The sequence below is a fragment of the Carassius carassius genome, chromosome 26 (genome assembly GCF_963082965.1).
Source record: "Carassius carassius chromosome 26, fCarCar2.1, whole genome shotgun sequence".
Lineage (NCBI taxonomy): Eukaryota > Metazoa > Chordata > Actinopteri > Cypriniformes > Cyprinidae > Carassius > Carassius carassius.
Genome location: NC_081780.1, coordinates 4,594,237 through 4,609,661, shown reverse-complemented (window position 1 = coordinate 4,609,661; position 15,425 = coordinate 4,594,237). Strand labels below are relative to the sequence as shown.

Here is a 15,425-nt window from a genome sequence, read left to right as displayed (position 1 = left end):
TGGCCTTGAGTGTACTTGGTGGTGTAGTGAACACGAGTGCACATGCAAGCGTGTCCACACTTGTGTTTCGTTTGATTAATTTTTATGTACATCGTGTGTGCTAAAGAGATAACCTCTCAGGGGAATGTGCTGAGTAAGGATGTAAAGATGGTCAGACAGGAAGCTCCAAGAACAAAACGCTCAGAGTCTCTAGCACCTGAAATTCTGCCTCCGTCAGGCCTTTGGCTGACCACTAGAGCAGGAACGATCCCATACAGAGGAAACTGATGTGTAATGCCTTCCTCTCCAGGCCAGTGTTTCTGCACACACAGCTCAGGAAAGCCACACATGCGCTAAGTTATCCTTCTGCTTTCCCAGCCGGGTTGCATTCACACTGGACTGAGTGAATCCAGCGCCTCTTGAGTTGTGGTTTAAGGGCAAGACTGCAGGCCGTTGCTTGCATAATACCTGAAGGCCTTCTTTAGGACCATGAGCCACTCCTGTGTGGTTAAAGTCATCTCCATCACTGAGATTCAACTGCTGCCGGTACGTAGCTGCAAAAGAGAGAGAAATTGGGATGAGAGTTTAAGTTCAAATACTGTTATTGTGTCTTGAGTGTAATGTTAATGAAAAATCAAGCTTGGAAATGGTTTTGAAACCTGCTTATTGTGGTTTATTGAAAAACATTGTGAGCTCAGGTTGAACTTTAGTTACTCTGAATCTGTGAAATAGTTTTTTTGGAGAGACTACTTCCTGTTGTTCGACTTGTAGAGTACAGTATGGCACTCAAGGTCATGGGTTTGATTCCCATTGAATGCACACTTATTTTGTTTAATGCATAAATGTAATTGTCTATTATATATATTTAGGCTGGTTTTTTGTTAAATATGAATAAATATCTGTAACATTTTGTAGAAGGTTATTTTGTAAATTACAAGTTTTAAAAATCTATAAAATGACTACAAAATGTGAACTGGCTAAAAAGTATTTAGTTACTCTAAAAAATAAAAATGAAAACAAAGGTCTTTCAAATAATATAAGAAAAATGATGCTAGATCTATATATTTAAAATTATTATTGAGAAAAATGTAATATTAGAAAATATTATAAACATATTGCATGTGATATTTTAATATTAAATAAAACATTTCATATATATATATAAATAATATACAAGAAAGCTATAATTAAAATTAATGATACTTTGATGGTTTGCATTTTTGAGTCTGATTAAATTGTCCAAATATGTTTATTGCTGTTGTAACATACATCAACATAGCAAGAACACAGCATAAAATGATAAATTCACAAACTTAAAGCTGTTTTTTAAGGTAAAGGAACAATACTTGATGTGAATGTGATTCTGCTCTTTTGTGTGTGTGTGTTTTACTTTCTCTTCCCCTCAGAAACTTTTGTGGTCAAACAGCATTGATGCTAAGGAGGAATATTCAGTATAGCACAACTGATTTCTTCAGAAACAAAAGTTAAAAAAAGAACAGCAGGAAGAACTCCCATCTGTCAGAGTTAAAAACATATCCTAAAAGTTTATATTGCAATCATTTAACTTCTCTTTCCAGCTTACTATAGAACCTGACCTTTTGGCCAGGAAAAGGTTTTGTCCATAATTTGTACAGCCGGTAAAAATCATTCCCCTCCCCAGTGTTTCAAAACACAGATTTTTCTGAAGTGAAACCAGAACTTGACTAATCCTGAAACAAAATTAAGCAACATCAACACAAGCACAATAGATTATACCTCGCCATTCAAGACACACTAACAGGTTTTCTAAGCAAGATGCACACTTACAGTCCAAATTAAGGTAAAGGATTTAATTTTTTTTATATATTCATTTAAAATTGATTTTTGTGTCCATCTGCAAAAGGTGAAGAGACTGTTTGTTTGTTTGTTTTATGTATTTCCATACGGCCATTGCTCGTCCCTATCATTGCATCATTGCTTTTTGTGCCTTTGAATAATATAATATAAAATACAATTATTAATTTAATATGTTGCTATTATGTGCCATTCTTCTCTAAATGGGCTTATCTATCTATCTATCTATCTATCTATCTATCTATCTATCTATCTATCTATCTATCTATCTATCTATCTATCTATCTATCTATCTATCTATCTATCTATCTATCTATCTATCTATCTATCTATCTATCTATCTATCTATCTATCTATCCACACAGACATTTAAAGTTATTTGAATGAATACATTTTACTAACATTATTAAAAACATTATTATATATAAACATTATTAAAAGTGGAAAACAACAGGTTTATAAACTAGCAAATCTCATTTACACTAGGGGATGCTGGAAAGCCTACAGTGAAAAATTTATTAATGACGTGTTAATGTAAAATTAGCTCCTAATCTGCAGGCTGAATGTTTGGTAACTAAACCTTCTAGAGTGTCTAAGTATGGAGTCTAATGCATCTTTACACATAGCGCTTTCATTGTCTACACTGCATTTGTGATCAAAATCACTTCAATCACATTACAGGCGGTAATTAGTTAATAGCCGTATATCCTGCGTTCACAACAGACAGGGGAGATGCGAGTCAAGGATGTGGCCCTCTGACACAACCAGGATAACCCTTCCCTTTCCACACTGCAGAGATGAGCCCTCAGACACACAATGGATTCTTTCACCTTTGCCTGGGATAAGAGAGAAGTTACACTCTTAGGTCTTTTTTGAAGCCAAATCCAGTGTGCGTAATGAAAAGAGCTTTGCAATGGCTGATAAACAGAGACAGACCTCCGCTGAACTGTTGAATGCGCAGTCAGAAGGGCATAGAAGATCCGATTTGGTCTTCGGGTTCATCCATCAAGGGCTTAAATAACCATTTCGGTGCATATGGGATAATATTTTCCATTTAAGATTTCCATTGAAGGGCGATACAGTCTGCCATCTAATAAATGTTTCTAAATCAACGATTGTGAGTAATAAACGTCTCTTTTGTTAGAGCAAACAGCCATTTTGATCAAATTAAACATAACTTTAGTTCACACAATTGAGTGTTTTTTGGTCAGCGGTCAGTAAAAGTTCATTTTTGGATTTTTCTGAAAATCCTCAGAGCGCCATAAAAGTAACTCAACAGTTGTGCTTTTGTTAGCATAGACAACATAATAATGACTACTAGAGGTCGCCTCCATCCCCCAGAATGAATAATTTCCTCCTATATTTAGCTTTACGATATCATATAGACTTAAATTAGAGGAGCGACCGGGTTCACGACAGTTAGTTTTTGAGACCAGATACAAGACAATGTTGTCTAGTGAGACTGATCCAGAGACGGGCCCCTGGGTCATTTGGTAACCGCACAGAACAAGCAGTATTTGTCTCGGACCCCCTGAAGCAGAAGTGGCAGAAGGGGGAAGTCTGGGATTGGCCGCTTCACGCAAACACGAACTGGGCGGTCCCAGCGAATGAGGGATAAAGGCGAAAGATCTCGGCCCTGTGGTGATCAAACCTGTCAGATCAGTGATCTCTCTGCTTGAGGTGATTACTACAACCTGCAGTAAAAAGGAAAGGCCTGGCCTTAGTGCTAATTAGGTCACTGAGATCCTCCTGCTTGCTTATAAAGACCTGACAGGGACAAGAGAGGACAGTCACTCGGCTTCCTCTCCACAGCTTGGGATCCTACTTTAGTGGACGTACTGGGATTGAGAATGCCACATTTAACTGACTGTAGTTTCTACAAGATGAGAGACGGAGCTCGAGTTTCCAATGTAAGGACTTGCTCTGCTTTGACTTGCGCAAGACGAGGGCCGTTTTGGCGTTTGGTTAAAGGGTAGTTCACATGCTGTCATTATTTACTCATTCTCATGTCATTCCAAACCTGTAGGATTTCAGTTCTTGTGCAGGACACAAAAGAAGACATTTTGAAGATTTTTGATTCATATAATGGAACTCAATGGTGTCCAAAAACAATATTGGCACCCATTGACTTTCATTGAATAGATAAAAAAAAAAAATATCTTCTTTTGTGTTCCACAGTCGTACAGGACAACATGTGGGTGAGTAAATGATGATTTTTGGGTCAACTGTCCTGCATATTTCGTATTTTTTAGGCTGATGTTGGAATTTACTGGGATAAATCTCCCATAAACTAAAATTATTTTTGAATTATTTTTTAATTATTCTGAACCTGTATGAGTTTCATTCAACCGTTGAACATGAACTGAAAGAAAATATTTTTAAGAATGTTTTAACCAAACAGTTGACAGTAGCCATTGACTTCCATAGTATGGGGGAAAATTTGTTTGGTTACCAATATTCTTTTTTTGAATTTGGGTTTTTGGGTGATCTATACATTTAAGTCACGGGTTAAGAATGTTTTAAACAGGTAATGTGCTTAAATTAGATGCAGGGTTTGTTATATGAACAAATAAGCTGAATAAACTGCCTTTTTCTTGCTGGTTTTGGTTGCACAGATGTTGGGGAAAAAAAGTGATATGAAAGACACTTGCACATAAAGACCTCATTTATAGACCTAAAAATGCAATTTTTTCTCTTCTTACTGAAGGTTCAAAATCACCTGGAGAACTCCAAATACCACCTCCACCAGACTCAGGCCCAGCAGGTCAAGCAGTACCTAACTTTGGGCAGCAAGCTTGCTAGCCAGTCCCACCCGGTCGCCCATCCTCACCCGGGCCAGGCCCTGGGAACGGTACCCATCATGCGCAATGGACACATGCCGCTCGTGAGTGACAGCAGCTTGCCAGAAAGCCCTGTCACCCTGCTCACGCTGGCCAACAATCACGACAGCGAGGTGAGTACTTCTACCTGTGTCACAGTCTGTGTGTGTTTACTCATCAATAACTTCAAACATTCAGCTCTGATCACGTTGACAATGAAAGGATGGGTCAGCGGCTCTGATAAGAGGTGCTTCTTCATCACAGAGATGATGAATCATCTGTTATTGGATTAGGGGCCCAGTTTTATTCACTCTTTTACTCGGCATTGACACAGTGACTGATGATAGTGAAAATGAAACTCAAAAAAAGCAAACAAACTCAAATTGACAAACTCAACCACTGTTGATGGGGGAGAAAGAGTGCGCTATAATCAATGTTTTCTTTTAGTTTCCAATGGATGAAGTTATTGATGATCTTATTAGCCTTGAAACCGGGTTCAAAGATGGGGGTTTGGATTGTATGGAGCCAGACAACATAATGCAAAATAATGTAAGTATAAGTCAAGTTCATCTCTTCACTGTGTTGAAAAGTTACATTGTGGGTTTTTAATGACATGTATGAGGGTGTAAAAAGTATGGAGGAAATTATAGTTAATTTCTGTTAATCAATGTCAAAATGTTGTGTGAAATGTTAGTGAACTAAAGGCTATATATATATATATATATATATATATATATATACACACACACACACACATAAAATCACACATAGTTATAAGTTATTAACTCAAAGTAGAATATGAAGTTGTATAATATTCTAGAATAAGATATATCTAAAATGATTCTAGAATATTAATGTAAAAAAACGTAAAAATTTTACAGTACTAAAGGTCAAAATATACTATTTTGAGTCTAAAACTCAAATAAAATCACTCTCTATATATATATATATATAATTTTGTCAAGTATTCAATTCTATCATTCTAAAATATAAATTAAATAGAATATTAAGTTCTATATCATTACAAATGAATATTTTACCACTAAAATCATTTTAGTCTCGGTCACCACTGAAATATGTACTTTGTATGAAATCATAAGTATATATATTTTTTAATATTTGTAGAATAATATCAATATCAATAAATATATACTAGGTTATATCATTATGTAATTTTATATTATTTATGAAACATTTATTAAGTGTTCGAAAAAGTATAACTATAAAAACTATAATAAAACTATAAAAATAGATTTTTAATGCATCATATAAACCTTCAGTAAAGTGTTAACATGAAATGAAAATGCCAAAATCAAGTATAAGTACATAAATATACACATATATAGATAAATAAAACATGTCTGAATCCAAAATGTAAGCTACATTCATATATAACGAATTAAACACATTAATAACACAAACACGTGCAGGTCTTTGGTATGCTTGTGAGAAGGGGTTTGTCTTTGCGTGAGGTCACACCGAGTCCAGCTGAGAGTCAAAGGGGAATAGACTTAAATCTCAAGCTTTAAACAGTGGAACAATACAGATTAGTCTGGTAATGATGTCGGCATGCAGAGAGGTATGTCTCAGACGAGCCCCACTATGTTAATGAGTGATCCCTCCACCAAAGCCGTAGGTAAGCATGTGTGCACACAAGTGGCCCAAGTATGTGTGAGACCAGCATGTCTCCACGTCTGTGGAGGGACAAAGCATCTCTTGAGTCGTGATAACAGCAACACCTGAACTCACTAGAGAGGTGTGTGATACTGTTGAGCAAAATACAGAGCATGACGGGAACGGATAAGGCAGATAGAGAGAGAGCGAGGGAGAGTTTTGTATCTGAGTAAGCAGTCAAGCATCCGATTGAGCTAATATCTTCTCTCCCAGTGGACTTGTTCAGAAATGATAGCATGCTTAAACGGATCAATTCGTTCTAATTAGTCATACAGCACGACGCATCAAGCTGCTTCCCCGTGTCAACATATCTGCTAACATGATGGGAATGGATTGAAGCGATTACGATGCGAACAGTCAAGGGGCCATGGCAATCTTTCATGTTGATAAGCGAGCTTTTTCCCCCCACTGAGATAATGGAGAGAGGAAACACTATAGCGCCTGCTGCCTCTGTCTTCCTCTTTAATCCTGCACACTTCACTTTTTCATCCATAATGCTGACAGGAATTGGCTTTCCACAGCTCTAGCTTTTGTGGGATTGGAAGTCAGGAAAGAAGGAGGAAAAAAAAAGAAACTAAATTCAGGCTTATGACAGTTAATAATAATAATAATAATTAATAATAGTAACAATAATATCTAGTATTATAGTTAATAGTTAATAACAGCAGTAATAATAATATAAAGAATTATAAACTTTAACTTAATATATACGCACTATATATTAAAATTGTTTTTTAATTAAATACATTTATATAGATATAAAAAAATAAACATAAATAAAACTACAAAACCACAAGAAAATTACTTAAACCTTTACTAAAAATCTAAATAGATAATCAAAACTAATTCAAAATAGTAATACAAACTATAATAATATTTCAGTTCTACTAAAATAATTATTTGTTTAGCAAAAAAATAAAATAAAATAATGAATTAGCTCCACAGAGCCCTTATTTGTCTCTTAAAATGCTGCATCTTTTTGCAGATTTTCAACAGGATCTAAACACCCATCATTCATAAACCTTGTGTTAAACTTTACATTCTATTATACTTTCATTTGGGAAAAATAAGCACTCCCAGCTGTAATCAATACACTTTATTGCTCAAAATTAGTGTATAATAAGTCTAAGCCTGTTGAACAGATAATGTCTGGTCTTTTACTCTTAATATACAGGAAGATTGCGATAAAAATCATGCATGTAACAAAACACCAAACGTATTACACATGGAGCAAAATAGACGGGATAAAAGATCACGTACATGCAGAAGAACGACGCAAGGGGAAGATTTAATGGCTGTGTGTACAGTACATCTGACTTACTTTCTGTCTTTCCTCTGAAGGTGTCCCTGAATAACAGCATGCTGGAGGTGTACGGCGGTGACCAAGGTATGACTGCCCCTCACGGTGGACTGACACCCTCATTGCCCACAAAGCTCTCAGTTAAAATGGAAGTCACAGGTATGGAGCACAGAAGGGCACAGACGCTGTCCGAGCAGGACCTGTGCTGTTAGCAGAGGCATTTCAGAAAGAAACATTTACAAGAGCAGTTTACTTTCACATTAAAGAGAAATCAATTAAGGTTATCTAAACCACAAAGATGTCACTGCAGTTTTGAGACCATTCATCTTGTGATAGCATTGACAAGGTCTTAAGATGAAGAGTAACTTATTTTTCTTACCATATTTAACTTTGTTTTTTATTACATTTTATCTATATAAAATATGTACTTATAAAAATGCAGACCTCACAATCAATTTAAAAAGAAATTGTTGGAAAAAGAAACCATAATCATAATATATGCAGAATATCAATATTATCAATAATTATATCAAAGTCTATATTATATAATTATGTATTTCATAACATTTTAAAATGTATTATTGTATTGCATTATTGTATAGCTGTATCATAAAACTTATAAATAGCATTTTTGTCCTTATTTTACCAGATTTAACATTTACATTTATGCATTTGGCATACTTTGTTATTTTTCGGTTTTATTTCAATTTATTATTTCACATTATTGAATGTTATAATATTATACAATGGTAAATGTTTTCATAATAAATATGAAATATATTGCAATAATACTATTACTAAATATATAGTACAGTATATAAACATAGTAAACATAGCATAGTATATTTGATACACTTAAAAAAATATTGCCCTGTAAATGCTTCCAAAATAATTTAAATTAAGGCTTGTTCACCCAAAAATAAAAATGATGGTATCATTTACTCACTCTCATGTTGTTCCAAACATGTATGAGTTTCATTCTTCTGTTGAACATAAAATAAGATGAAGATGTTATAATATTATACAATGGTAAATGTTTTCATAATAAATATAAAATATATTGCAATAATACTATTACTAAATATGTTTCTTGGTTACATTTTAAACATAGTATTTACATAGTACAGTATATAAACATAGTAAACATAGCATAGTATATTTGATGATATATAATTCAAGTCAATATGAAAATATGATAAAAAAATATGCTTAATCCACTACATAAAAAGTATGCCAAATGCATTCACGTAAATTTAATTTACAGAAATAAAACGTCTTTTAAAGGTTTATGAAGGCAAGACTATTAAAAACAAGACAACACAATATAGTCTTTCATTCTGGAAATTCAGGAGCATACTGTAAATAGATCTAGCAAAGCAAACCCAGACGGGCTTATTTCATGTGTGTTATTCCAAAAGCCAAACACAAGCCTGTATGTTTCATGTTATTGTCCAGCTGTCTTATTTTAAGAGTCAGCGTGCTCTGTGTTTAGCTCACCATTGTGTTGCTCTCATTCTTCATTATCACTGCTTCAATGAGTGGAATATGGGAGCATGTATTCTTAGCATGATAGACACGGCACAATGCCTCCTTTGTGGGCGCCTTTTTTTCTTATGAATGTCATGCATCAAGTAAAGCTAATTGATTCAGGAAATAGAAAGGATGCCTGGAGAACTCTTCACTCTGGCAGGAAAATAAGTGCATTACTGTCTTTTTAACAGAAGCGTGCTGCACGACGCTCTTGTTTGGTTTCGCGCGGCTCAAATGACCTTATTGAATCAGCAGAAATGAATTAAGAAATCCAATCACTGCTCCCAATTGTATAATTTGGAAGAATGCGAATATGAATGCAGAAGCATTTGGCCTTCCTCCTCTCACCCGCTCCGGGATGTCAGCAGATTGGTTAATGGTAAGGTCAGGAAGGATTAAAAGAAGATACACAGCTTTTCTGCATTAAGACAGAGATCTGGTGTTGACGAGTCTGGGGTGAATGAAAACAGATTATTCACACTCAAAAAGAGGGCTTGTATTGATGCGTGGCTGCATGTGATGGGTTCAACAGAGGTTAGGGTTGTTTTTGAGTGTTAGGCAGGGGTCAGGAATCTTATGGAAGTTGCCAAAACTAAAGGCATTACTAATCTGACGGCTTTCTTTAAAGACACACTTTGCTTCAGCGTGGTGTTCAACTCACCTTTGGAAATAAACTTGATGAGTTTCTGCAATAACCTTCCCACATTTCTTCTCTTACAGAACATGACACCAGAGTCATGGCCAAAGAAAGACAGAAAAAAGACAACCACAATCTAAGTAAGAAGTATATACACTTAAAAAATATTGCCCTGTAAATGCTTCCAAAATAATTTAAATTAAGGCTTGTTCACCCAAAAATAAAAATGATGGTATCATTTACTCACTCTCATGTTGTTCCAAACATGTATGAGTTTCTTTCTTCTGTTGAACATAAAATAAGATGAAGAATGTTAGTAGCTGACGGTAGCCATTCACTTCCATAGTATTTTTTTCCCATAATATGGAAGTCAATGGCTATGGTCAACTGTTTGATTAACATTTTCAAAATATCCTCTATTTAGATAATGACAACAGAATTTGAGTTTTTAGGTGAACTGTCCCTTTAAGAACAAGGCTGATACTTTTCCTAAATCTCCCAAAAATTGTTTACTTTATTACTTTATTGTATTTTTTGTTGTTGCATGCTTTAATGGGGATCAAATTGACTACAAAATCAAGCAAAGCTGCTTTTCAGTCCCTGAAAAATGCTTGGTTGCTTTGTGATACAATAAATATTCCATTAAATTTGTCAAATGGATTCTGACTAGGTCAGAGAAATTATTCTGAGAAGAATTATTAAAATTTTTTTTTTTTAAGACAGTCAAGTCATTCTCAACTAAATATGAGGGTTATATATTTAATTGATTTATATTTAATAAAACATCATGCTTCAATAAAGTATGCATTATTTATGAATCATTTATATTAAATATTAGGTTTGTGGTGTATGATATACTTTGTTCTCACAATTGGCAGTTGAAAGACGACGGCGATACAACATCAACTACAGGATCAAGGAGCTCGGAACGCTGATACCGAAGTCAAACGACCCGTAAGTCAAAACGTTCCTGGTTTTATGCAATAACAGTCGAGCTGAACTCTAAAAGTCTGAGAAAAGAAAAAAAAAACCAATCATGTCTGAGATAGACTCATGAAGACAGGGCAAAATGATACTGAAGTAGAGAGAAAATGACAGTACAGTGCTCATTTCTCAAGGAAAGACCTACAGAGCGAACAGACGCCCATCTGAATGATGAAAATGAGGTTCAAGGCAAAGTATAGAGCATTTGAACTAAAGTTTAAGCGCAGCTGAACCCAGAGATGAAGTACAGTGCAGACGGCGAGTCCATTGCCCCGGCTTAATTGAACTTTTTATGGAATTTAAATGGAAGGCTAGTGCTGTCACCTTGCCATTAACACAAGATAAAGGAGATTATTAGCTGCGATCAGGCCAACATCTTATTCCAAAGAAAGAGACAATTTCACGACACTTTCTTCCTTTTAAAAAGTAATGGTATCGGGAATGACTGCACTTTACTTCGGCTTCCAAACTCCAATTTTTTTCTACCTCTTCCGACACCTATTTTTGCTCAGGGATTAATTGTACCATACAAGGGGCCATAGAATGGTCTTTCTGCAGACGTACTTAACTATTCCATTAAAATTCCCCATTCAAAGGCAAGGTAATGTCCGAGAATGAATAATTGGCCATGTAAATCACAGTTTCTAAGTCCTGGGAAGAAAGGAGACCCTTGTGAGGCTTTTCTCTGTGTATGAAAGTTCTGCTGATGCAAAGGCAGTGTTGAGAAAGGTTATCTTTTACGTTTCTCTGGCAGTGATATGCGCTGGAACAAAGGGACGATCCTCAAGGCCTCGGTGGAATACATTAAGTGGCTGCAGAAAGAGCAGCAGCACGCCCGTGATCTCGAGAGCCGACAGAAGAAACTCGAACAGGCCAACAGAAGACTCCTGCTAAGAATCCAGGTAAAGAGACTAAAAGAACAAGAGAACGAGCGAGAATGAGATGTAGACGTGAGAGACGGCAGAAAAGGATGGTTGTAGGAGTGAGCGACGGGGATGTAGCTTACGTTTGAAAAAAGTAGAACAACTACACTGAAGCTTTTTAAGACGATGCCATCTTCATAAACTAGCAGATGAAAATTAAATGCATTTATCTGAAACAAGAACATCTAAATTGGGCTGACAGAATTCAATTAACCTTCATTTTATAATAAACACTCCTAAAAAAGAAAAAAAATATATATATCAAAATCAGTGAAATAGCAGCATTTAACTAAATATTTCCCTGCAAAAGACAAAAGGGCAAAAATCAGTTGGCAAATCATTTATTTAACAAGTGAATAAAGTAAGAATTAGTTTATATTTTAACTAGAGTAAAATGAATAAATATGAAGAAGAAATGTTGGCAAAAAAATGGCTTGTAATGGTTTCAACTTAAGGCCAAAAGTTCAGATTTTATACATTTTTAAAACATGTAAAATACTTATTTCTTAAGCAGTAAATGTTATTTTCACCAACTAAACAAAGGTGCCATTTTAGTCCGGGTAAAGCTGTCTAAAATGAATAAAAAATGAATTGGTGAGCTGTTAATTTGAAAGCTAAAAAAAATAGAGATTCTCGACAATGAATGGCTTTCCACCATTAAAATAAAAGCATTTAGGAGGCCATATTTATTTATTCCCTAAACTTGCTCTTCAAATTGTTTGTACATGGTAAAATGCAGTGAAAATACAGCAATATAATGTTATGTTTTAATACTCTCGCTGGAAAAAAGCAGTTTTAAAATGACAATCGCTCAACTGACAAACACAGTTTAGTTAGTAGTGTTAGTACAATAGCAGCACAAACCAGGCCTCAAATATGTTTAACTAGTGGGTTTAACTGGTCACTTGATCCCCATCTAAACCAGGTTATACTGAAACAATAACCTGTGTGTGTCCTGGCCTGCTTCTGTTGATGTTTGTAACGGCCCTATCCTCGAAACAAATGGCGAGCTGAGGTAATTACCTGATTAATAAATAGCAGCTACAGCTTCGTCAGGAGCGGAATGGGCCTAGAATTAGATTATGTGGGCTAATAACTTTGAAGAGCCGGGCTTCTCGTCTGAATTTATGCATTACATTTCCACAGTATTGACATATTCACAGACCGGGCGCGAGTCTTCTTCACATATGTGAAGACATCGCAATTAGCCCTCAAAGTAATTACCCCGAGGCTCCCTATCCAAAAGCTAATGCTAATAATGCCTCAATTGAGTGTCTGAAGATACCCATGTTAAGAGGCAATGCAATAGCTCATTTAAACTGTCTCCGCTACAGATAATGTGTGGGAGTAATGAAGAGAGGAAAATATGAAGCCATAGCTGTTAGTGTAGACACATGCAAGAGTACTAGGTTAGTAATCAGTGTTCATCTCATCAACAATGTAAGTGACAAAAGTGTTGTTTTCATGATTATTATTTTTTTTATTTCATCAATGATAGCAAAGACGAGTCAAAGCATGCACATCTTCATTATATTTAAAACAAATGATATGAATAAAGACGAAAATAATACCAGATAATTAAAAGTATATTTAAAAATATAAATTTGTATTAAAATATAAAAATAACACCAAACAGTAATGCCTGATCTAAAATCCAGCATATCAATATATTTTTTTAATAAGGTAAATTAACCTACCAAATTCATTCTATACATATGACACTAATCAGATATTTATAAATGTATAAAATATATAAAATATTCGGTTTAAAGGTTTATATATATATTTTTTTACATTATTTAGATATTTAGACATTATTTTGGCCTATTTAATATTTATTCAATTTAATATTTTCACTAAAAACCCTTGGTTTGAGCTCAAGGCCAAAATGTCAGATATTATAAATGTAGAAAACATGAAACCTTTTTTTTTTTTTTTCTCCACCAACTATGATTAGATGCCATTTTAATCTATAAAACTGACTAAAATCAATAAATAAGGCAATGAAATGTTGAGCTTTTAAGAATGCTTCTACCAAACAATGGTGGCAACTTAAGGCCAAAGGTCTGGGTAATTTAATAATAAAGTTTTAATGGGAAGCCCTGCTGGCTGGACGTTACCTCAGAATATATCATTGTGATGAATGCGTTTTTGAAGTTGAATGCATCCCTTCATGTGTTTATGGGGCAGATGATGGCCTAGAGCAAAATAGAAGAAGGGAAGAGACCAAATTAGAGTGTTCTTTATTATAATTTTTTTGGTCAGTTCATCTTTAACTCAATTGCCTGTGTGCTATCATTGACAGGAACTGGAAATCCAGGCTCGTGCTCATGGTTTACCCAGTGTGGCTGCTTCAATGGGAGCTGCTGAACTTTCATCCCATCTCCTAAAGCAACAACAGCAGCTGGTCACACCGACCCCTCCGAGCACCCAGGCGGGCCAGCCACCCGTCTACCCTCAGGAGGACATGAGCAACCCAGAATACACCCAGCGGACACCCTTACCTGCGGCTATGGTTGCGGGGAACGCTGGAGAACAGACCGACGGCTCCAACACCTACTCCGATCCTCTCTCCCACTTCACAGACTTCTTCTGCAGCACCTTGAAAGAAGAGCACCGGCTGGATAAGATCCTGATGGACGACCCTCTCTCGCCCTTCGGGACTGACCCGCTCCTGTCCGCCGGATCGCCCACCGCATCCAAAGGGAGCAGCTGCAGGAGCAGCTTCAGCTCAGAGGAAGCAGACGAGCTCTGACCGTCCAGATGCTGACCTGTAACACTGTGTAACTGACCTCCCGTTTCAAGTACGACGAGAATCTTACTCCAATGTTGAGTCAGACACATCAAAAAAGGGAGATTGACTGATTGGTCCACTGACACTGACCTAAAAGACTGTCTATACAGCAATAACACTGGTTAATCTATGATGACTGGATCACAAAATGTATATTTCTGAAACATAATGACATTGTTGATACGGACTACTTTAGAGAGAGATCTTTTTGTGCCTTATTCAGAGCAGAAGAGATCAGACAAGAAGCAATGCAGTCGTTATTATGCTATGCAAAAAACCCTAACGCATCTTTCTATGTTTCATACACTGTATTTTTCCAGAAACATACTGTTCATGTATTTATGGTTTAATCCCTGTATTCTTAAAAAAAATGTTGTTACTTTTTATATATAACTCCAGGGGTGTGGGAAACACAATAAACCCCTTTTTCATAAACTGAATATATTGTCTCATGTTTCATTCATATTTAAAGTTTCAGTCGGGCTCCTAACTATATAAAAAGCCTACTGTATCACAATTCTAAAAACATCCCCCTTCAGATAGTGGTACACGTGTCTTTTTGACTATATTTATGAAGACGTTACTTCTATATTGTTAGTGATATTTCAAGATGAACTCAGGTTTACTTAATTATCCACACATCGTTTTGAGAAAAATCATGTTAAAATCTTATTAAGTATCATGCATTATAGGTTTTAACCCCACTATAAAAACTACATAGCTTTGATCTTAAAACTAAGCATTTAAATAACATCTTTAAAAGACATATTATTGAGAGATAAGAGTTTCAACTGATATTTGTATGCATTTTATTTAATAAGTCAGCTATAGATCTCAGTGATTTACATTATAATCTACAGTATCAGCATTTAATTTTGCTTTTTGGCCATATAAATATCAGAAACTGAACCAAATTGCATATTTTACTCAGTCTGGGCTCTGAATAAAATTT

At 35.4% G+C, this 15,425-nt stretch overlaps 1 protein-coding gene across 3 annotated transcripts; it reads left to right on the top strand.

Moving 5' to 3' along the window:
* Nucleotides 1-313: 313 nt before the first annotated feature.
* On the top strand, nt 314-14,905 carry LOC132105565 (transcription factor EC-like). Of its 3 annotated transcripts, none has more exons than XM_059510774.1 (8): nt 314-525; nt 4,520-4,765; nt 5,079-5,180; nt 7,647-7,764; nt 9,856-9,912; nt 10,651-10,726; nt 11,511-11,658; nt 13,985-14,905. In XM_059510774.1, exons 1-8 carry the CDS (start codon nt 469-471, stop codon nt 14,432-14,434), a joined length of 1,254 nt encoding a protein of 417 aa, XP_059366757.1. In that variant the 5' UTR covers nt 314-468; the 3' UTR covers nt 14,435-14,905. The 3 variants fall into 3 exon arrangements, with proteins under 3 accessions (XP_059366757.1, XP_059366756.1, XP_059366758.1); XM_059510773.1 differs by lacking the exon at nt 314-525 and adding an exon at nt 3,455-3,722; XM_059510775.1 differs by lacking the exon at nt 314-525 and adding an exon at nt 3,457-3,722 and having other exon boundaries at nt 7,647-7,692; nt 13,985-14,904.
* The last annotated feature ends 520 nt before the right edge of the window (nt 14,906-15,425 follow it).

Coding starts and splice junctions, on each gene's coding strand:
- LOC132105565 (XM_059510773.1), top strand. CDS start 3,663: ATGCCACATTTAACTGACTGTAGTTTCTACAAGATGAGAGACGGAGCT. Junction 3,723..4,519: donor ACGGAGCTCGAGTTTCCAAT/GTAAGGACTTGC, acceptor TTCTTACTGAAG/GTTCAAAATCACCTGGAGAA. Junction 11,659..13,984: donor GACTCCTGCTAAGAATCCAG/GTAAAGAGACTA, acceptor TATCATTGACAG/GAACTGGAAATCCAGGCTCG.